We start from the raw sequence: 24,987 nt of genomic DNA, 5'->3' as shown, positions 1-24,987 counted from the left end.
GTTCTAGGGGACTGATGACCATAGATGTTAAGTCCCATAGTGCTCAGAGCCATTTGGACCATTTATTTTTCTTGTTACTTATGTGACTGCGTCTGGAGATAGTTTGTAGATGCAATAGTTTTAAATTTTTGATCCAACAAAATTTCACTTCACCACATACCTAGCTTTGCACGTACCTGATGATGGCGTAACAGCCGAAAACCGGTTCGTGTAACAAATACGTAATAAATATTATGGAATATTACAACAGTGTTGCGTGTGTTTCACTCATAACGTTTCAATATTCTACAAAGAACCGATGAAACAGCTAATCAATACAATATAACAGTTTCGTAGCTTATGACAGAAATTTTTCCTTGCTAGAAAAGCGCAAGGAGGTTGCTAAATGTTACGTACCTGATGATTTACAATAATTAATTACATGAGCGCGCCTTTCTTCAACATTTAACACACCAAGAATGGAGCAAAAGGACTTTATTGACTTCTAAACTGTCATCATCATAACAAAGCTACACATAAGTTGTTCTGCACAAATTAAAATCGCCTCACCTGGAATAATGCGCATCAATAGGACATTCAGTGAAGTTGAACATTGGGAAAGTGTGAGCATGCTAAAGAAGGCAAAACTGTTGGTGATTTCATTCAAGCACTACTTTCATTCATACACGACATTCAGCAAAATATTTCACGACTGTATGCTGAAAAAAGGGAGCTGTTTACTATGGTGTCCCTTATACTACATCACTGTCGGCAGTTTTTTACTAATTTGTTTAATGATACTGCAAAGTGATGACTTCTGTTTCGCATTGTTTACATGTCCTCAGATATTTATAGCTAGATACTTTTTGTCAACCATAATATGTAGCATGACATCTCTATAGAACTTCGCCCATTTAGTCTGGGTAACGTAATGTGCAGGACCGCTTCTCCTCTCAAGTTTTTAGTTTTGTTTTTCTGGGCAATTCGATGCAGTTTTCTCTGGACTTGCAGTATAGTTTATATTTCCTGGATGATAATAAATGTTTACCACCGTAAAAACAAGCATGCTAATTTCGTATGTCATGCAACATTTTTATTGTTGTATCTCAAAACTTTAGTTTTGGTCCTTAGTACGTTTAGAATGTTACGTCTTAATATATTATCCTAGTTAGTATAAATAAATTTAAAATGTAAATCATCAAGGTGAGAGGGAAGGTCGCAGTTTCTGGTTTTAGGGAGGCGAGAGTATGAACAGTGCTGTTGGCTGTAGTATTACTTTGAACATTCAATATTGGTATTAGGAGCTACCCTATATACTTGTTTGCTTTCCCTACATAGCAATGTATTTTTGGCACTTTGGTTTTTAATTTTTGTTCACCCCGATTATTCGGACTATTAATGTAAGCATATTATCAGCAACTTTTAGAACACTAGTCATGTGTAATAACTGTCTTGGTTTGTTGTTATGACAAGTTTTAGCAAATTTGCACTATCGTAGCTCGCAGTCGGCAGGTGCCATCTGCCGAGAGCCGCGTGCACTATTCTTAGGGCCTTTGTAGGTAAGCATATCCAGTGTGACGTGTGCACCCATAATATGAACTACACCTCCAGAATGTTATATGACCACATGCCGTAATAGGGTAATCTGCTGCCTCCTTCTTGTTTCTAGTGCGGGTTGTCAGTTGAGGGACAAAGCAAGTTACTTATTTAAAAAAAATACTTTTCGATCATTTTCTGTTTTATTCCAGTTTATTGGACACCGACACGGCACAGCGTTTTTAAAGCTTTGAGAAGGGGCATTTACCTGCTGGGATATTTTATACACGGCATCCAATGTACCCGTCGCCACCAAATATAAGTAAGTTGTTTCATATTTTCAGTGTCACTAAATGGGGTCAAGCCACTAGTATGAAATTTTGTATTCCTTCCGTAAGCCAATGAAAAGTACAGTGGCTCGTTCTACAATTATTGCTTACGTTTGGGAGGAGTTTATCCGGAGAATCCGTTGGTTTCACCAGGGAGGTAAACTGTCTTAGGTCTACAGGGATCGTTCGGATTTATGGAGTGTAGAGTAAAGGACGAAAAAAGCGGTGTCATCAGTGTACTGAAAGAGGTAGATTAGAGGAGTTGGTTTGGGCATATCGATATTGTAGGCGAGATAAAGGAGAGGAGAGTGGATGGAGCCTTGGGGCGTACCTACAGTGGGGCGGAAGTACGCGAATTGGTATGGTTAAAAGTGTCAAATTTACTATGGAGGGATGCTTCAATTTTTAGACGTTATGGTTTATAAAAAAACCAGATGGCACTTTAGGACACAGTGTTCACCGAAAGGCGACGCTCACAGATTGGTATCTGCATCCTAAGAGTTTTCATCCACCACACCAACGCAGTGGCGTCCTTAGGACTTTGGTACGGGGAGCATATGCCATTTCCGACGCAGACAGCTTAACCCAAGAACTTGAGAATTTGATGGCTGTTTTTAAGGAAAATTGATACACCGAGAAGCAGATTCGTCGGGCTATGGAGTTTGGACCATCTGCGGAGGTATATGAAGAGGAACATAGATCTGTGTCCTTTCATCCTTATACTAGAGGCTTATCGTGTAAGGTTGGACGAATTTTAAAGAATTTTAACATTAAGAGTGTGTTCCGTCCACCTTCTAAGATTAAGGCTCTGCTCGGCTCTGTGAAAGATGATTTGGGGCTTAGGAAACCCGGTGTGTACAAAATTCCGTGTCAATGTGGGAAAGCTTACATTGGCCTGTCGATTCGCACAGAGCATGACAGGTGTGTGGAACATCGCCGTCATACGAGGCTACAACAGCCGGAAAAATCGGCGGTAGCAGAACACTACCTAAATGAGGGTCACAGTATGGAATTTGTTGAAACTGTGTTAGTTGCCAACATTTCCAGTTTTTGGAACAGTGTCTATAAAGAGGCAATTGAAATTAGGTTGGCTGATAATTTAATCAACAGAGACAATGGGTTTCCTCTTAGCAAGACGTGGAATCCTGTATTATCTCGCATCAAAACAAAACGTTCTTCGGTGCGGCCTTGATTGCGATATATCGTGGCCAGCAGTGTTTCACAAAGGGCGGCGCCACCTCCCTGTCTTGGAAGGCAAAAACCGTGATGGGCGGCGCATGCGACGTGTACTGAACGGTGGCCTATATAGGACGTCGAATTGCAACCTGGCGTCAGTTCTCAGCGGGACTCATCAGCAGAAGCAGCATTTCCTGAAGATGGCGACCAGTTGGATCGCCGAAATATCGAGTCAAGTTGATTTTAGGATCCGGCAGCAAACCCGAAGAGACTTTCAAGACTTATTACGCCGGGAAAGCCTACGTAATCACGTGGGGAATTAGTTAGTAAGGACTCAATAAGGTAGATGGACGTGCGTCTAAGTCCGGAGTTTGAATAGGAGACTGGAATATCATACCCAGACATAAGTTTAGTGCTACTCCCTGTGAGGTGAGCTTTAGAAGGAAAAGAGGAATTTCAGCGAGTGAGACGATATGTGGTGGAACTTAAATTTTCTTGTACAAATTATTGCCTAGACTGGGAGGGGTCGATATCGAGACTTCGTTGGTTGCACCAGCACTGCCCAGATTTTCGCCTCAATCTTTCTGAGGAAACGTGCTGCAGGTGTCTTACAGGGTGAACTCGACAAAGTCACTGGGAAATAATAAAAACTGTTTTAACACTGCAACCGAGACTGCTTATTTATTCATAGAAAAAAACAACAAAACAGGTAGTTGGTTATCACTTACGTGATGATAGTTTGATGATGTTGTATGTTGATCACCAGTTGACCTAACATCTGCTTAGGGTCTCTGGAGCTTGCAGTAAAATCTTTGGGGTAGTCGAGTGACAATTCTGGATCTGCAGTGCGTGCAGGGAGTCGAAGGGCGTCGCTCGTCGGCCGCACGCCGGCGCCAGCGGAGCAGAGGCCGTCGTTGAGGACGGCCAGCTCTGCAGCGGCGTGCAGCATCAGCGACAGCAGCGCCCCGTCCAGGAGCACCGTGGTCTCTGACAGCGTCCAGCCGCTCGCCACCTGGACGGCGTAGACCGCCTCGTAGGCGGGCGAGGACTGCGTGTCGAAGGGCAGCCACAGCGGCATCACGTACGGCTTCTGGACGGGCGCGCCGCCGCTAGACCGCGAGGCGATGATGGTGCTGATGATGGGCGCGAACATCCACATGGTCGAGTTCACCCTGTAAGACACCTGCAACAAGTTTCCTTAGAAAGATGAAGGAACCCTCAGCAGTGTTGGTGCAACCAACGCATTCTCGAGACCGACCCCTCCCAACCTAGGCAAAAATTTGTACAAGAGACTCCAAGTTCCACCACATATCGTCTCACTCGTTAAAATTCCTATTTTCCTTTTAAAGCTCATCTCACAAGGAGTATGTAAGGGATCCGTGATCCCACGAACATAGTTGTTGTTGTGGTCCTCAGCCCTGAGACTGGTTTGATGCAGCTCTCCATGCTACTCTATCCTATACCCTGTAAGACACCTGAAACCCGCTTCCTCAGAAAGATGAAGGCGAAAATCCTCAGCAGTGTTGGTGCATCCAACGAATTCTCGAGACCAACCCCTCCCAACATAGGCAATAATTTGTACAAGAGACTCCAAGTTCCACCACATATCGTCTCACTCGCTAAAATTCCTATTTTCCTTTTAAAGCTCATCTCACAAGTAGTATGCAAGGGATCCATGATCCCACGAACATAGTTGCTGTTGTGGTGCTCAGTCCTGAGACTGGTTTGATGCAGCTCTGCATGCTACTCTATCCTGTGCAAGCTAATTCATCTCCCAGTGCCTACTGCAACCTACATCCTATTGAATCTGCTTAGTGTATTCATCTCTTGGCCTCCCTCTACGATTTTTACCCTCCACGCTGCCCTCCAATACTGAATTGGTGATCCCTTGATGCCTCAGAACATATCCTACCAACCGATCCCTTCTTCTAGTCAAGTTGTGCCACAAACTTCTCTTCTCCCCAATCCTATTCAATACCTCCTCATTAGTTATCTACCCATCTAATCTTCAGCATTCTTCTGTAGCACCACATTTCGAAAGATTCTATTCTCTTCTTGTCCAAACTATTTATCGTCCATGTTTCACTTCCATACATGGCTACACTCCATACAAATACTTTCAGAAATGACTTCCTGACACTTAAATCTATACTCGATGTTAACAAATTTCTCTTCTTCAGAAACGCTTTCCTTGCCATTGCCAGTCTATATTTTATATCCTCTCTACTTCGACCTTCATCAGTTATTTTGCTCCCCAAATAGCAAAACTCCTTTACTATTTTAAGTGTCTCATTTCCTAATCTAATTCACTCAGCATCACCCGACTTAATTCGACTACATTCCATTATCCTCGTTTTGATTTTGTTGACACTATCCATTCCGTTCAACTGCTCTTCCAGGTCCTTTACTGTCTCTGACAGAATTACAATGTCATTGGCAAACCTCAAAGTTTTTGAAACTCAAAGTTTTTATTTCTTCTCCATGGATTTTAATACCTACTCCGAATTCTTCTTTTGTTTCCTTTATTGCTTGCTCAATATACAGATTGAATAACATCGGGGAAAGGCTACAACCCTGTCTCACTCCCTTCTCAACCACTGCTTTCCTTTCATGTCCCTCGACTCTTATAACTGCCATCTGGTTTCTGTACAAGTTGTAAATAGCCTTTCGCTCCCTGTATTTTACCCCTGCCACCTTCAGAATTTGAAAGAGAGTATTCCAGTCAACATTGTCAAAAGCTTTCTCTAAGTCTTCAAATGCTAGAAACGTAGGTTTGCCTTTCCTTAATCTAGCTTCTAAGATAAGTCGTAGGGTCAGTATTACCTCACATCTTCCAATGTTTCTACGGAATCCAAACTGATCTTCCCCGATCATAGATGCAAGTATATTTTACTAAGATAACAGATACCATCTTAGTAAAATATATAGTTAAGGCTCACCGACCACTTGACCGTCTTCTTCTTCTGTGCGAATGCACAAACAGTGCCCGAACTCTTACGGGAATCGGCAACGCGCCGCGAGTAATGAGTATAATGGGCGAGGGCACTACGAATGTTGTGCGCGACATTACGTTGAGAATTTGGGTTTCGCAGGAGGCATGCCAGAGATGAATCCCTGCAGTCGCGCTATCCTCTGTGTCCTCGGTGGCTCAGATGGATAAAGCGTCTGCCATGTAAGCAGGAGATCCCTGGTTCGAGTCCCGGTCGGGGCACACATTTTCATCTGTCCCCGTTGACGTATGTCAACGCCTGTAAACAGCGAAGGGTTTTCATTTCATTGTAAATAGATGCTAGTATCCGACACCCATGTCGATAGCCGACAGGAGTCGATTGTCGAGCGCTACAGGAGGCAGTGAGACTCGAGTGAGTAGTAGTACTGGAGAGACGGGCAAGAATGGTGGTCGAGTGAGTAGTAAACGGTAAATTCACCGGAGTATGACAAATGAGCGCGTCCCCCAGATCATCGTGGGGTTGACCCTCATCGATACCGATTCGAGAGTGATATGAAACCAAAAGGGACAAGTGCCGAATTACGTGTTTCGCGTCAACCACGTCGGCCAGCAACAACCATGGATTGCAGTGAGGATTGTTGTGGATGTTAACCATCAGCATTGCGTGTGACGAAGTACTTAGAATCAGCAACCAATAAAAGATATAATCGTAATTAAACGTGTAAGGCGAAGGTAGCAACTGCCTCAGAATTTGCGTGTTAGTGGAAAATACATATCAATTTGTACATCGCAACCTTTATGGTCTTTAATAAAAGACAAATATTCAATCATTAACTATTCCGTGCCAGGACAGCCGCACTCGGTTGAAATACCCCCGAAGCCACAGCAAAAAGACCGATAGCCTTTCATCTATTAAGCACACGGTCATATAATCATAATAATTAACTGTTTGGTGGCTTCACTAAATCACGCAAAATCCAATAAAGGACATAACGGGGGTGTCTCATCTTGGCTCGATATGATATTCCAGTCTCCTATTCAAACTCCAGACTCAGACGCACGTCCTTATGCGTTATTGTGTCCTTCCTGTCTAATCCCCCCATCCTTTGTCACCATTAACCATACCAATTCCCATACCTTCCATCCCACTGCAGGTGTGTCACAAGGCTTCATCTTCTTTCCTCTCCTTTACCTCGCCTACAATGTCGACATGTCCAAACCAATTCCGCTAGTCCACCTATTTTAGTACACTGACGATACAGCTTTTTCCACCCTTTACGCTACACTCCAGAGATCCCAACGATCCCTCTAGATCTACATAAATCAGTTTACCTCGTGGTCGTTTGTCGACTCATAAAGTCATCAGAAGATCAAAACAAATTGCAAAACGATTTAGAAAAGATATCTGAATGGTGCGAAAAGTGGCAGTTGACCCTAAATAATGAAAAGTGTGAGGTCATCCACATGAGTGCTAAAAGGAACTCGTTAAACTTCGGTTACACGATAAATCAGTCCAATCTAAACGCCGTAAATTCAACTAAATACCTAGGTATTACAATTACGAACAACTTAAATTGGAAGGAACACACAGAAAATGTTGAGGGGAAGGCTAACCAAAGACTGTTTTTTATTGGCAGGACACTTAGAAAATGTAACAGACCTACTAAGGAGACTGCCTACACTACGTTTGTCCGTCCTCTTTTAGAATACTGCTGCGCGGTGTGGGATTCTTACCAGATAGGAATGACGGAGTGCATCGAAAAAGTTCAAGAAAAGGCATACGTTTTGTATTATCGCGAAATATGGTAGAGGGTGTAAAAGAAATGGTACAGGATTTGGGCTGGACATCATTAAAAGAAAGGCGTCTTTCGTTGCGACGAAATCTTCTCTCCAAATTCGAAACGCCAACTTTCTCCTCCGAATGCGAAAATATTTTGTTGACACCGACCTACATTGGGAACAATTATCACCACGATAAAATAATGGAAATCAGAGCTCGTACGGAAATATATAGGTGTTCATTCTTTCCGCGCGCTATACGAGATTGGAATAATAGAGAATTGTGAAGGTGGTTCGATGAACCCTCTACCAGGCACTTCCATGTATATGTACATGTAGATATAGATGGTGCAACCACCGGACTCTCAAGACAAACCCCTTCCAAACTTAGCCAATAACTGTAGGACGAATCACTGTACTTTTCATCTCCATGACCTTTATCTTAGCATTTATGACAGTACTATGCAGTTAACTGTCCACTTCTATAATTCAGTGATAAATATATCCCCCTGCTATACGGTGGTCTTAGATTCCTTTCCTGGAACTCTCCAAGAGTTTTCTTTACTAGGAAGACTGGTACGGAGCGCACACAGCCTCATGACGCCAATTGAGGGGCTACTTGAATGACAAGTAGCGGCTCCGAGGTCGAGAAAATCGACAGTGACCGGGAGCGAGGTTTGCTGGCCTCACGCCTCTCCATACGCCTCCACTTATGCCATTGGCAGCGGATGACACTACGGTCAGTCGGTCCCAATTGGCCCACGGTGGCTAGAAAACGAAACTTTGGTATACAGTTAACTAATACACTAAAATACGTTGGACTAAAGCTAGACCAGCAACTAACATGGAAACCCCACCATTCAACAGGAAGTCCAAATCATAGTAAAACGACTAAATGGTCGGACTTGAGAATTACACCCTTCCACTTTCCTCAACGCCTACAAAACCTTGATCTCATCCACCCTCTCCTACGCAAATCTTGCTTTGGTATCTGCCCCACCAAAGTTCTGTAGGTTCCTCCAAATCCTGGAACATTATGCACTCTACTTCGCTTTCCACCTTCAACCATGTGGATCCTCTACATTCTCCTTAAATTCCCACCCCTTGTTACTCACATCGAACACCCCAAATATCCTACACTATACGCAAAGTAGCTTCCAATAACCCATTGTTTCATCTCAGATCACCAATCCCGGTATGCTACTGCACCTTTACAGACACATCCCACCGGTCTCACAATTACATACACTCCATATCCTGTCCTAATACAATTTCAACTGACTGTATCTCCCAGACAATCAGATCTGCCACGATATTCATTCGTCCTACCAAGTACAGCTCTTCCTCTCCTATTGAAATCCTCATCAGGGCGCCTGTTCTCTTTTCCCTCTCCGCCTCTCCTCTTCCCGTTTCTCTTTGGTGGTCATTCAGCTTTTAAGATAAGCTTTGTGCTCTTTCTTAGAAGAATGTCCCCTTTCTCTTATGTGTTCTTTTATCTTTTAGTGATATGATTTTAATTTAAAAAAAGACGACAGTATTAATATTTTTTATGTAAACGCCAGCAAAAGTCATCGTTTTGTAGTTTTTAAAAACATCTATAAAAATAATTAAGGGAAAAGTAGTAAGATTAACTCTAAATTTACCGGGTGGCTTTCTTGACTGTTGGCTGGCTGGGAGCAGAGGCTGCTAGTTGACATTCCTAAGCTGCCACTCAGTGTAAGCATAGTTCGAAACAATGGGCCGTATGAATAAAACGGAGAATGTTACTTTATTTTCGGAATTTCGGAGAGCATACCCAGATTCGCCTGAATAAAGAGAGTTGGAGAATATACAGGGTGATTCAAAAAGAATACCACAACTTTAAAAATGTGTATTTAATGAAAGAAACTTAATATAACCTTCTGTTATACATCATTACAAATAGTATTTATAAAGGTTTTTTTTCACTCAAAAACAAGTTCAGAGATGTTCAATATGGCCCCCTCCAGACACTCGAGCAATATCAACCCGATACTCCAACTCGTTCCACACTCTCTGTAGCATATCAGGCGTAACAGTTTGGATAGCTGCTGTTATTTCTCGTTTCAAATCATCAATGGTGGCTGGGAGAGGTGGCCGAAACACCATATCCTTAACATACCCCCATAAGAAAAAATCGCAGGGGGTAAGATCAGGGCTTCTTGGAGGCCAGTGATGAAGTGCTCTGTCACGGGCTGCCTGGCGGCCGATCCATCGCCTCGGGTAGTTGACGTTCAGGTAGTTACGGACAGATAAGTGCCAATGTGGTGGCGCTCCATCCTGCTGAAATATGAATTGTTGTGCTTCTTGTTCGAGCTGAGGGAACAGCCAATTCTCTAACATCTCCAGATACTGTAGTCCAGTTACAGTGGCACCTTCGAAGAAAAAGGGACCAAAAACTTTATTGGCTGAAATGGCACAGAAAACGTTCACCTTAGGCGAGTCACGTTCATTCTGAGTTGTTTCCCGCGGATTCTCAGTGCCCCATATACAGACATTGTGACGGTTGACTTTCCCGTTTGTGTGGAAAGTTGCTTCATCACTAAACACAGTCTTTGAAACGAAAGATTCATCTGTTTCCATTTGAGCAAGGATAAAATCACAGAAATCGATTCTTTTAATCTTATCAGCTGCAGACAGTGCTTGAACCAATTTCAGACGATAAGGTTTCATAACTAACCTTTTTCGTAGGACTTTCCATACAGTTGATTGTGGAATTTGCAGCTCTCTGCTAGCTCTGCGAGTCGATTTTCCTGGGCTGCGAACAAATGCTTGCTGGATGCGTGCTACATTTTCATCACTCGTTCTCGGCCGTCCAGAACTTTTCCCTTTGCACAAACACCCATTCTCTGTAAACTGTTTATACCAACGTTTAATACACCACCTATCAGGAGGTTTAACACCATACTTCGTTCGAAATGCACGCTGAACAACTGTCGTCGATTCGCTTCTGCCGTACTCAATAACACAAAAAGCTTTCTGTTGAGGGGTCGCCATATTAGCATCAACTGACGCTGACTCCTAGTCAACAGCGCCTCAAGCGAACAAATGTACAACTAAGTGAAACTTTATAGCTCCCTTAATTCGCTCTGCCTTTTGTCGTTGCAGAGTTTTAAATTCCTAAAGTTGTGGTATTCTTTTTGAATCACCCTGTACTTCACCCGAGAATGTTCTCAATTTGAGTAAATAGGTGCGTGAAGTTGTACGACGCGAATACCATAGTCCGATTTCGTATGAAAGAAATTAGAAAGGTTTCTCACAGACAAAGAAAAATACTCCGTTTTTTGAAGTGAGCGCTGTAGCATACTTCGAACTGAGTAAGTTCTGTCGAGGTTAAGTTTTACCGAGTTTCTTTACTGAAATTGGGACAGTTTATATTGCTGAGAAGGCAAAAAAAGATATACATCGCCCAAAGTAATGTTGGGAAGAGAGAAACTGTAGAACTTCATACAGATTTAACAATGAAAGCATTATTTGGCTGGCGAATGACTTCCTTTTCGAAAATCACGAAAGAAGGCGTTTTTCTAAACGAAGCGAAAATGAAAGCTTTTTGTGCTATTTAGCAGGCACAGGTTTTCAGACTGGTTTAGGAGAAGAGATAAGTACAGGGGCCTACACCAGACAAATGTATCACAAACATTTTCAGATGTTCTTCATCATGTTACCCAAAAAGCACCTTTGTGCATCCGATTTTCCAGAAACGTAACAGAACTATAATCTCTTAAAGTCCAGTTACAATTAAGGTATCATTTCCGTTGTTTTGTCGGCCGTCGATTGCACGGATAAACCAACCAACCATGAAGCCTTCTCTACAAGAAGCCCAACATATGAACAGAAAGGGCTTTCCTTGTATCAATGTGCAGGGGTCATGAGATTATAGTGAATTGTTTACTACTGACGATCAAACACTTGATGAGAGGATTTACAACAGACTTCAGCATGACAGAATGAAGCTTATCTCGAATATTAAGCGGAGGAGATCATCATTTCATTAATTAATAACAGTGACACTGACAATTCAAGTAACTGCCATAGCGATGATGTCGGTTGTGTTTTTCCGTTATCACAATAGAAATGAAGTAGAGGCGGCTTCAGCTTAATGTTTTCAGTGCGTAGTTTACAATCATAAGAAGCTACTTAAGAATATTATACTGTCGTAGGTTTTGAAATTTTAATAAGAAGGTGTTGTCAGCAAGTAATTTCAAATGAAGTTCATCTCAGGAATTCAGTATGCATCACATAACATAAGCATTGCTGCAGTACTGACGTGCTGTTTTTTTGTATCGCTTTTGTTCTTTCCCTCAATACCGGTAGGTCCATTTAAATAGGTTTTCTCCGAGCATAGAACTTGTTTTTTGCTATGTTAGAAATAAATAGGTGAATAAGAAAAATTAAACATTGGCTAATTACAAACGTAGCGATCTCTTTCTCCAGACGAAACAGCCGGGCGACCGCTTAATAGGTACTAGACGTGTCAGGAGGCTATTGTGCGTCATATCTAACTAAAAGTATTTGGTATTATAAGATTCAGAGTTCCGGTTTGGAATAGATGAAAATGGTTTGTATTCTTAAGATTTCTTTCGCATGACGCGCTTATCTAACTTCAATAATAAAAAGGTGCACCGCCACTGGACCGCGAGACAATGATGTCGCTGGTGCTTGTGACAAACATTCACATCGTCGAGTTTACTCTGTAAGACACCTACAGAACGTTTCCTCAGAAAGATAAAGGCAAACTTTCGCCACTGATAAAATCTGAAAGTATTGGCGTCCAAAGAAACTAACGAAAGAGAGTAATGGTGTTCTGAAGTGTTAGCTGTTTGTTATTGAATATATATGAAGGGCACAACCTCATATCATAGAATTTCGAATCGAATTAGTGGAAGATACGGGAATTTATATGGTTAACAGTGACAAAGGATGGGCGATTATGTAGGAAGGACGGAATAGGCGGACGCTGTTAACTGGACGTGTTTAAGTCTGAAGTTTGAATAGGACACCAGAATTCCACACCCGGTCATAGGCTTAGTTTTACTCCGTGTCAGAGCGGCTTTAGAAGGAGAATCGGAACTGAAGATGACTTCCATAGATCTTAGTATTAACAACTCTATAGAAGGATTAGCATCTGAAATTTCTTCAAAATTTACAACAATCATTTTTGACGCATCGTTTCTACGTAGTATGTGTTTGAAAATGAAAGAGTAACATAGAAAGAACTGTATAATTCCGAGAATTAAAAGAATATAGATCATACTATTCTGATTAGATTTGCATGACTATTATTATTTACTTTATATTCTTTTATTTCTTTATTTGCTGTAAAGATACATAATCACAAGTAAGCGAATAACAAAAGTCCACAACAGTCTTCAAGAAATCTACATTAACTAAGAAACTAAGTGAGACAATAATCAGAGATGTTGGCTGTGTTATCCACTGACGGAAAAATCGTAGCCCAAAGGAGCAGTAGTGTTTCTACACCTGAAAGATGATATCTGTTGAAATTTCGCTCTACTCGCTTAAGAATTGCGCAAGTAGCTCCACTATGAGGATGCAAGTCAGGTTTGCTTTAAATACACGATGTAAGGGTCGTGAACGTTTGTTACCTTTGAGATTTTACTTGGTGAGTTGATGTTACTCACGAATAACTTTAAGGTGACACATACACCATTATCAACAATTCACTGACTTTGAACGAGGTCTGTAATAGAGCTACGAGAAAAGGGATGTTCCTCCTGCGATATTGCGGAGAGACTTGGCAGGAATGTAGCCGCTGTACACGATATCTGACAGCGTCCGATAGCTGAATGGTCAGCGTGACGGACTTCCGTCCTAAGGGGCCCGGGTTTGATTCCCGGCTGGGTCGGGGATTTTCTCCGCTCAGGGAGTGGGTGTTGGGTTGTCTTCATCATCATTTCATCCCAATCCAGCGCACAGGTGGCCAAATGTGGCGTCGAATGCAATAAGACCTGCACCAAGGCGGTCGGACCTGCCCCGTAAGGACATGTCTGACAACGATGGTCACGAGAATGTAAGGTCGCAGAAAGGTCGGCCTCCGGACGTGCATGTGGCACTACCAAGGGGGTAGAGCGTCACGTTCGGCGTATGGCTCTGGCGCATCGTACGGGAGGAGGAGGGTAAGGTTGTTTTTGGGGGAGTAGACCAGACAGCGAGGTCATCGGTCTCATAGAATTAGGGCAGGACAGGGAAAGAAGTCGGCGGTGTCCTTTCAAAGGAACCATCCCGGAATTTGCCTGGAGCGATTTATTGAAATCACGGAAAACCTAAATCACCGTGGCCGGACGCGGCATTGAACCGTCGTCCTCCCGAATGCGAGTCCAGTGTGCTAACCACTGCACCACCTCGCTCGATGGAGGAGGAGATTAGTGTTTAGCGTCCCGTCGACAAGGAGATCATCAGAGACAGAGCACAAGCTCGGATTAGGGAAGGATGTGGAAGGGAAGCGGTGATGCCCTTTCGAAGGAGACATCTCGGCAGGATGGCTGGACGCTGGTTTGAACAGTCGTGCAGTGTGCTAACCACTGCGCTACCCCGCTCGGTAAGCGTCGTATTGCAAATTCAGCAGTAATTTGAGCAGCATTTGGCTCCACAGTGACACAACGAAGTGTTACAAATCGGTTACTTCAAGGACAGTGGGCATTCTACTGACCCCAAAACACCGCCAGTTGCAACTTCAGTGGCGCCAAATGAGAGCACATTGAAAGCCAGAGTGGAGGTCTGTTGTGTTTCCTGATGAAAGATGGTCCTACATTGGTGCCAGTGATAGCCGCGCGTTGGTTCTATGGAGGCCAGTTGAGGCCTGCAAGCGACCTGTCCCCGAGTTAGACGCACTGGACCTACACCTGTAGCTATGGTCAGGGATGCGATTTCTTATGACAGCAGGAGTACTCTCGTGGTTTCCCAAGCACCCTGACTGCAACTTCGTATGCCAGTTTGGTAATTCGACCTGTTGTGCTGCCATTCAGGAAACGTATTCCAGGCGGTGTTTTCCAACAGGATAATGCTCGCTCACACATCACTGTTGTAAGCCAACGTGGTCCGCAGAGCGTCGACATGTTCCCTAGTCCTGATCGATCACCAGATCTGCCTCCAGTCGAGCACTTACGAGACGTCATCGGACGACAACTCCAGCGTCATCCACAAACAGCATTAACCGTCCCTGTATTGACCAACCAGGTGTAACAGTCATGGAACTCCTGCAAAACTAATATCTCGCACCTGTAAAACACAGTTCTAGCACAATAGCATGCTTGTATTCAACATTCTGGTTGTTAGATCGGTTATTAATGTACCAGCAACTCAGTTATGAAATGGCATGCCTCGTGATTACTTGACCTGTGCTCACTAGCCGTGGAGGTAGTACCAGCGCCTTCTGTTCGTCACTGTTACGTTACCTTTATCGTATGGTGAAGCGCTTTTGGTGTAAAATATTTCCATGGATGTAGCGCCTTTAGAGCGAATTAAATCAATTTTGAAAAAAAGAAAAAAGGTACTCAGCAAGATTAGAATGTTAGATCTTTACATTATAGTGATCCCAGAGGCGGCTTGTAACCACACATTGGCTATTATCTCCGTAGATGACGGAGGCGAACCCCAGCTGCGGAGATGTGTAGAGTGAACAGGGGAGCATTTATTGAGCAACTGACTGCAAAGATGAACCAAGAGGCTACCAACAGCGTCTCCTCAATGACTGTTCAGCGAAAATTTCTGTGTATGGGTCTCTGCAGTAGGTGCCTGGTTCGTGCACCCCTGCTAACAACTGTACATCGGAGACGATGGCTGGAATTTACGGGAAAATGAACGTCCAGTGAGCGGTGAGTGGATGGCCCTGTCAGATGGCCGTTGGTGCGTACGGCGTCAAACTTCTGAAAGCAGACAGCCAGCAACAACCATCGGAAGAGTCCAGGCCGGCGGAGGAAGTATAATGGTCCGGGTAATGTTTTCGTGGCATTCGCTGGGTGTTAAAATTCATGGTGCACAATTCTCTTCGCTACTAGTTTCGGTCAAATGAACATTATCAAGCATAAGCTGGCATGAACGACTGGAAAGTTATACCATAATAAGAGTAATTTGCTCTTTTGAGCCCACTATAGTAGAAAAAGTTTTTATACAACGGAAATGCCTTGTGGCTAGGGCCTCCCATCGGGTAGACCGTTCGCCTGGTGCAAGTCTTTCGAGTTGACGCCACTTCGGCGACTTGCGTGTCGATGGGGATGAAATGATGATGAAAGACACACAACACCCAGTCATCACGAGGCAGAGAAAATCCCTGGCCCCGCCGGGAATCGAACCCGGGACCCCGTGCGCGGGAAGCGAGAACGCTACCGCATGACCACGAGCTGCGGACTTTTTTACAATAATAGTTGCGTACAGTAGATTTCGTGAAGAAGTAAAGTTTACAACTACAGCTTGTCATGCACTGTAATTTTTTTTCTACTATGGTGAGCTTATGCTCGGCAATGCTCATTTGACCGTAACTAGTAGCGAAGCGAATTGTGCAAACTCAAGGACAGCTGAAGGTTCACCATGAGTGTTAACAATTATTTGGCGGGTGAATATCCTCCCCATCAAACATACGTAAATATATTCCCTGGGTGATATTGTCATTATGGAAGGCACAATGGAGCAACAAAAGTATACATCTATCCTGGCGGACCGCGTTTACCTCTACATGCTGTTGGTTTTTCCTTGGTATGAAGACATCTACCAACAGGATAATGCAAAGTGTCACACATTTGACTTTACGTGCATGCTTCGTAGGGGTCTAGTATAGGTTTACCTTACGCCCCTGGCCACTAGACTTCCTGGATTTTGTACGCAAACGAGAATCTGTGGAACCAACTCGATCGGGCTCTGCGCGCCGTGGATCCCGAGTCGGGAGACCCAGCGCAGCTGACTATGGAACTGGAGTCCGCATGGCTCCACGTCCCTGTTGGTACCTTCCAGAAACTCGAACTCCAGCAGTCCGAGGTGCAAACTGTAGTTAGTCAAGGTTTTGACAGGTGGTCACTTTAATGGGTATGGACAGGTGATTCACCTGGGCTTCCATTCGAGATCTTGAAGACTGTACTGTGGATCGGTGGTTGCTGAATCACGTTTTTGGTGACAAGAGGTCGATCGTCGTGTCCGGGTACGAAACATACACCGCGCCACAGACGCGGGACACAGAGGGAAGTATTGTGCTATGGAGGCATTTCCATGGGAATCGGCGTAGTAATCGGAGGAACTATGACACCTGTGGTTTACGCGTACATTATTACGGAACATCTTCATCCTTTCATGCATGATGGTTTCTCCAGTGACGATAGGATGTCCTAGCGGGATAAATGTCCATGTCGTAAAGCTAGAATCGTACTACAGTGGTTTGAGGAGCATTATAGTGAACTCACGTTGATGCATTGGCCACCAAATTCACCTGATCTAAACTCAATGGAACGCATGGGAGACAATATGGGGCGAAGTTCAGAGTTCACGAACCACAAGCCCGTTCTTTACGGGTACTCTTTGACCTGTGCTTGGACTTGTGGTGACACTTACCTCCAGAAACCTACCAAGAACTTATCGAATCCTTCCCACACAGAACAGCTGCCGCTTGCATTCCAAAGCTGGACCACACGTTATTCTGCATTATTTCTGTGGAAACTTCTGGATGTACATAACGTGTTCCATGCTACTCGTGTGACAAGTGCGTCCGATACGGTCGGAAGTGGCACGTGATACTACTTCAGCCAGCGTCCGCCCCCGGTAGCTGAGTGATCAGCGCGACAGACTGTCAATCCTAAGGGCCCGGGTTCGATTCCCAACTGGGTCGGAGATTTTCTCCGCTCGGGGACTGGACGTTGTGTTGTCCTAACCATCATCATTTCATCCCCATCGACGCGCAAGTCGCCGAAGTGGCGTCAAATCGAAAGACTTGCACCAGGCGAACAGTCTACCCGACGGGAGGCCTTCAGCCAGACGGGAGGACTTCAGCCAGTGACGAAGTGCGGGCGGCGGCGAGTTGAGAGAAAAAGATGGCCGTACCTTCGCTGTACAGAAGGTGATCGGCGATTGTACCTTCAGGAAGCGGTGCAGCCGGACAGCCGTGGCGTGGTGCTGGGAGCGTCGTCCACACCTGTCAGAGAAGCGGCCTCGGCATTCCGCCAGCAGCTGCAGCAGAGAGGTGATGCGCGCCCCGTCCAGGGAGAAGGACAGCACCTGAAAAGTTATAGCAGGGCTGGCTTCAGCCACCTTGTCTACCACGGCCCGCCTGCGAGGCTTCTATCTCCATGAAGTTCGAGTCCGTGCCACTAATACGATGTTGTTATGTCGTTTACATTGCATAACAGCACTTGTGGGATAAAGTTCCTCACGTGGTACCCTTTAAGCGAGAATTGCTATACTTGATAGGGTAATTCAGTTAACATATGCTCTCAACCAGTTTCCACATAAATACAAAAAATTTATTTCAGATTGGGTTTTCAATCTTTTCCGGGTTTTTACCTCCGGAACGATTAAGACGTTCCTAATCCGTGCCCCCTATAGGCCAAGTTTACAATGAAGCTGTTTCACCTGCCTAATATCGTGTAGAACCCCCGCGAGCACGTAGAGTCGACTAATGTCTGGAGCAGTGCTGGAGGGAACTGACACTATGAATTCTGCAGGGCTGTCCGTAAATCCGTAAGAGTACGACGGAGTGAAAATCTCTTCTGAACAGCACGTAGCAAGGCATACCAAATATGCTCAATAATGTTCATGTCTGAAGAGTTTGGTGGCCAGCTCAAGTGTTTAAGTCCGAAGAGTGCTTCTGGAGCCACTCTGTAGCAATTCTGGACATTTGCTGTGTCGCATTGTGCTGCTGGAATTGCCCAAGTCCGTCGGAATGCACAATGGGCGTGAATGGATGCGGGTGATCAGACAGAATGGTTACGTACGTGTCACCTATCAGAATCGTGTGTAGACATATCAATGGTCCCATATCACTCCAAATGCATACGCCCCACACCATTACAGAGCCACCACCAGCTTAAAAGTTCCCTGCTGGCCTGCAGGGCCCATCTTTTCATGAGGTTGTCTCCATACCTGTACACCTTCATCGGTTCGATACAATTTAAAACGAGGCTCGTCCAACCAGGCAACATGTTTCCAGTCGTCAACAATCCAACGTCGTTGTTGACGGGCACATGCGACTCGTAAAGTTTTGTGTCGTGCAGTCATCAAGGGTACACGAGTGGGCTTTCGGCTCCGAAAGCCCACATAGATGATATTTCGTTGAATTGTTTCCACGCTGACACTTGTTGATTGCCCAGCACTGAAATATGCAGTACTGTACAGATGGGTTGCACTTGTGTCACGTTGAAAGGTTGTTTTAACTCGTTGTTGGTCCCGCAGGACCTTTTTTCGGCCGCAGCGAAGTCGGAGATTTGATGTTTCACCGGGCTTCTGATATTCAAGGTTCACTCATGAAGGACAATCCCCACTTCATCACTATCTCGGAGATGCTGTGACCCATTGCTCGTGCGCCGACTATCACCACATTCAAAGTCATTAAATCCTAATAACCTGCCATTGTAGCAGCAGTAACCTAACAACTGCGCCACGCCAGACTATTGTTGTCTGATATGGGCTTTGCCGATCGCAGCGGTGTATTCTACCTGTTTACACATCTCTGTATATGAATAATCGTGCCTTTACCAGTTTCTTTGGCGCTTCAGTGTATTTGGTGAACAGTAAACATACGTTCATCTAGTATTTCCTCATTTTTATCAAAACTTATTAACACGCTCTTTATTAAACCTCTTCGCTCATGCCATCGTTATTCCTTCGGAACCCATAAGGACCTAGTGGAATGGCCTTTCATAGATCTGTAATACCATGTTTTTACTGGATATCGAGCCGGCCGCGGTGGTCTCGCGGTTCTAGGCGCGCAGTCCGGAACCGTGCGTCTGCTACTGTCGCAGGTTCGAATCCTGCCTCGGGCATGGATGTGTGTGATGTCCTTAGGTTAGTTAGGTTTAAGTAGTTGTAAGTTCTAGGGGACTGATGACCACAGCTGTTAAGTCCCATAGTGCTCAGAGCCATTTGAACCATTTACCGGATATCGTTTTATCTTTATTGAAGCCATATGGTAGATGATATATCTCAGCAAGTTTGTTGGCAAATTTCAATTTCAGTAATAGTTACTCTGTAGAAACTACACTATAACGTAATTATATGATCTACTAATTCATCTTCCATCTCTGTTCTCATATCAATGGTTCAAATGGCTCTGATGTCATCACTCCCCTAGAACTTAGAACTACTTAAACCTAACTAACTTAAGGACATCACACACATCCATGCCCGAGGCAGGATTCGAACCTGCGACCGTAGCGGTCGCGCGGTTCCAGACTGAAGCTGTATTTGGAATAAAGTGAAATATCAAGTAATATGTTACGATGACCTGTACGTAGGAAGGCGTTGTCATTTATTAAAAGTTGCGTAGTAATTCTGGGCGAGTGCAATTGCCACTAACAACGGGAGGCCACTATGATGGGATCATGGATTTACTTCAGACTTTGTACACCTTTAATAGACCATTAAAACAACATAACGTGCAAGTAGTAAGGTGCACTACTCTGGCAATTCCGAGAAAATCGTAAGAGAAGTTTTACTCGTCTATTATGTCACTGATGTATTGCTGCGAAGGGACAGGTGATGAGGAATCGTGGTGAAGTGGTTATCATTCGCCGATGGCAAACGGGTCTTGGGCGAGGTGGCGGTTGAAATCCTGCTTCTACTTACCGTTTAATCTATATTTTTTCACCAGTCATCACATTATTTAATTTATATGACATTTGAGAGATGATATAACGAAAAAAACCACATTTACTGTAATGAATTTCATGTGTTTGACTAGTTACTATTTGTAATTAATTTTTCAAGGAATAGGGACAGGCTTGGGAAGAACAAGCCAAATCTCGACAAATAACGATGCGAACGACGTTATACACAGTCAGTTATATAGTAAGTCACAATGTGCCAGATCACGAGAGTAACGTACAATTACTCGTCGGATGTGCTCTCGACATCACGCAGGATGGTATTTGTCATATAGACGTGGAAAGAATAAATTGAAACTTCATGCAAATACACTTTGTTTTTTCATTGTATTACCTCTCAAATGTCATACAAATTAAATAATATGGCCAGTGATGAGAAAAGAAATAGATTAATAATTAAGTTTGAGTGGGAGTCGAACCGTCGCCTCACACACTTTTATCTGGATCTTCACTTTGTATATGAGAAATTTTATGGCCGCGGTTTGTGTAAAATGCAATTGTAAACCTCTATTCGTATTTTGAGGAGCACCTTCCAAACGTTGAATATTTATTCTTGTAAGATTCATGGTCTATCATGTGTTTTAGAATTTATTTAAATATTCTGAGGTGTTAACTGCGAGTTTAATAACTGCTTTGGACGGAGTCGTTTAAATTAAGCTAAATTTGGTCAAAATTATTATTTCTTATTTCCATGGCGGGAGTGTTTTATTATTGAAGGAAAAGTCAAGTCTGGATTTCTTGAGTATTTTAAATAAATTTCTACATCTACATCTACATGACTACTCTGCAATTCACATTTAAATGGTTGGCAGAGGGTTCATCGAACCACAATCATACTATCTCTCTACCATTCCATTCCCGAACAGCGCGCGGGAAAAACGAACACCTAAACCTTTCTGTTCGAGCTCTGATTTCTCTTATTTTATTTTGATGATCATTACTACCTATGCAGGTTGCGCTCAACAAAATATTTTCGCATTCGGAAGAGAAAGTTGGTGACTGAAATTTCGTAAATAGATCTCGCCGCGACGAAAAACGTCTTTGCTTTAATGACTTTCATCCCAATTCGCGTATCATATCTGCCACACTCTCTCCCCTATTACGTGATAATACAAAACGAGCTGCCCTTTTTTGCACCCTTTCGATGTCCTCCGTCAATCCCACCTGGTACGGATCCCACACCGCGCAGCAATATTCTAACAGAGAACGAACGAGTGTAGTGGAAGCTGTCTCTTTAGTATACTTGTTGCATCTTCTAAGTGTCCTGCCAATGAAACGCAACCTTTGGCTCGCCTTCCCCACAATATTATCTATGTAGTCTTTCCAACTGAAGTTGTGCGTAATTTTAATACCCGGGTACTTAGTTGAATTGACAGCCTTGAGAATTGTACTGTTTATCGAGTAATCGAATTCCAACGGATTTCTTTTGGAACTCACGTGGATCACCTCACACTTTTCGTTATTTAGCGTTATCTGCCACCTGCCACACCATACAGCAATCTTTTCTAAATCGCTTTGCAACTGATACTGGACTTCGGATGACCTTACTAGACGGTAAATTACAGCATCATCTGCGAACAACCTAAGAGAACTGCCCGGATTGTCACCCAGCTCATTTATATAGATAAGGAACAGCAGAGGTCCCAGGAAGCTTCCCTGGGAAACACCTGATATCACTTCAGTTTTACTCGATGATTTGCCGTCTATTACTACGAACTGCGACCTTCCTGACAGGAAATCACGAATCCAGTGGCACAACTGACTCGATATACCATAGGCCCGCAGCTTGATTAGATGTCGCTTGTGAGGAACGGTGTCAAAAGCTTTCCGGAAATCTAGAAATACGGAATCAACTTGAGATCCCCTGTCGATAGCGGCCATATGCGAATAAAGAGCTAGCTGCGTTGCACAAGAACGATGTTTTCTCAAACCATGCTGATTACGTATCAATAGATCATTCCCTTCGAGGTGATTCATAATGTTTGAATACAGTATGTGCTCCAAAACTCTGCTGCAAACCGACGTCAATGATAAAGGTCTGTAGTTCGATGGATTACTCCTACCACCCTTCTTGAACACTGGTGTGACCTGCGCAATTTTCCAATCTGTAGGTACATATCTATCGGTGAGCGAGCGGTTGTATATGATTGTTAAGTAGGGAGCTGTTGTATCAGCGTAATCTGAAAGGAACCTAATCGGTGCACAATCTGGACCTGAAGACTTGCCCGTATCAAGCGATTTGAGTTGCTTCGCAACCCCTAAGGTATCTACTTCTGAGAAACTCATGCTAGCAGCTGTTCGTGTTTCAAATTCTGGAATATTCCATTCGTCTTCCCTGGTGAAGGAATTTCGGAAAACTGCGTTCAATAACTCCGCTTTAGCGGCACAGTCGTCGGTAACAGTACCATCGGCACTGCGCAGCGAAGATATTGACTGCGTCTTGCCGCTTGTGTACTTTACATACGACCAGAATTTCTTCGGATTTTCTACCAAATTTCGAGACAATGTTTCGTTGTGGAACCTATTAAAGGCATTTCGCATTGAAGTCCGAGCCAAATTTCGCGCGTCTGTAAATTTTAGCCAATCTTCGGGATTTCGCGTTCTTCTGAACTTCGCATGCTTTTTCCGTTGCCTCTGCAACAGCGTTCGGACCTGTTTTGTGTACCACGGGGGATCAGTTCCATCTCTTACCAATTTATGAGGTATGAATCTCTCAGTTGCTGTTGCTACTATATCTTTGAATTTGAGCCACATCTCGTCTACATTTGCAAAGTCAGTTCGGATGGAATGGAGATTGTCTCTTAGGAAGGCTTCTAGTGACACTTTATCCGCTTTTTTAAATAAAATTATTTTGCGTTTGTTTCTGGTGGATTTGGAAGAAACGGTATTGAGCCTTGCTACAACGTATGTATCAGTCATGATGCTCTCTATCAGCTCTGGATTGTTTGTGGCTAAGAGGTCAAGTGTGTCTTCGCAACCATTTACAATTCGCGTGGGTTCGTGGACTAACTGCTCGAAATAATTTTCGGCGAAAGCATTTAGGACAATCTCGGAAGATGTTTTCTGCCTACCACCGGTTTTGAACAAGTATTTTTGGCAACATATCGAGGGAAGGTTGAAGTCCCCACCAACTACAACCGTATGAGTGGGGTATTTATTTGTTACGAGACTCAAATTTTCTCTGAACTGTTCAGCAACTATATCATCGGAGTCTGAGGGTCGGTAGAAGGAGCCAATTATTAACTTAGTTCGGCTGTTAAGTATAACCTCCACCCATACCAATTCGCACGGAGTATCTACTTCGACTTCACTACAAGATAAACCACTACTGACAGACACAAACACTCCACCACCAATTCTGCCTAATCTATCTTTCCTGAACACCGTCTGAGACTTCGTAAAAATTTCTGCAGAACTTCTTTCAGGCTTTAGCCAGCTTTCTGTACCTATAACGATTTCAGCGTCTGTGCTTTCTATTAGCGCTTGAAGCTCAGGGACTTTCCCAGCACAACTACAACATTTTACAACTACAATTCCGACTGTTCCTTGATCCAAGCACGTCCTGTATTTGCCATGCACCCTTTGAGATTGCAGCCCACCCCGTACTTTCCCGAGGCCTTCTAACCTAAAAAACCGCCCATTCCACGCCACACAGCCTCCGCTACCCGTGTAGCCGCCAGCTGAGTGTAGTGAACTCCTGACCTATTCATCGGAACCCGAAACCCCACCACTCTATGGCGCAAGTCAAGGAATCTGCAGCCAACACGGTCGCAAAACCGTCTGAGCCTCTGATTCAGACCCTCCACCCGGCTCTGCACCAAAAGTCCGCAGTCGGTTCTGTCAACGATGCTGCAGATGGTGAGCTCTGCCTTCATCTCGTAAGCAAGACCGGCAGCCTTCACCAAATCAGATAGCCGCTGAAATCCAGAGAGAATTTCCTCAGATCCAAAGCGACACACATTAGTGCCGACATGTGCCACCATCTGCAGCTGGTTGCACCCTGTGCTCTTCATGGCATCCGGATGGACCCTTTCCACATCAGGAATGACTCCACCCGGAATGCACACGGAGTGCACACTGGATTTCTTCCCCTCCTTAGCTGCCACATCCCTAAGGGGCCCCATGACGCGCCTAACATTGGAGCTCCCAACTACCAATAAGCCCACACTCTGTGATTGCCCGGACCTTGAAGGCTGAGAATCATCCTCTGAAACAGGGCAGGCAGCTGCATCTGGCTCAGATGTGTTTTAAGTACTATGTTTTTCAACAGATCCTATACCTTAACATTTCTCCATCCTGCTCTATATCATTTCAGTATTTCACGAGTCCCACTAAGCATAGTTTCTGGGATGAGGAAAGAAGTAAGGCATGTACATTTAAGTGGAGTGCAGTGAAATGA

The 24,987-nt window shown here is 44.1% G+C and overlaps 1 protein-coding gene across 1 annotated transcript in view; it reads right to left on the bottom strand.

Annotated features, from left to right (window-relative positions):
• The window catches only part of LOC124712371, a 155,072-nt gene that overhangs the window by 45,910 nt on the left and 84,175 nt on the right, over positions 1 to 24,987 (bottom strand). The window contains exons 5-6 of the mRNA XM_047242667.1: positions 17,845 to 17,985; positions 3,749 to 4,203 (exon numbers count right to left, since the gene is read on the bottom strand). Coding sequence (XP_047098623.1) covers positions 3,749 to 4,203; positions 17,845 to 17,985 — 596 coding nt within the window. The remainder of the gene's footprint in view (positions 1 to 3,748; positions 4,204 to 17,844; positions 17,986 to 24,987) is intronic.

The sequence above is a fragment of the Schistocerca piceifrons genome, chromosome 8 (genome assembly GCF_021461385.2).
Source record: "Schistocerca piceifrons isolate TAMUIC-IGC-003096 chromosome 8, iqSchPice1.1, whole genome shotgun sequence".
Taxonomy (NCBI): Eukaryota; Metazoa; Arthropoda; class Insecta; order Orthoptera; family Acrididae; genus Schistocerca; species Schistocerca piceifrons.
The sequence above is the reverse complement of the archived record's forward strand: the minus strand, read 5'-3'. Positions and strand labels throughout refer to the sequence as shown.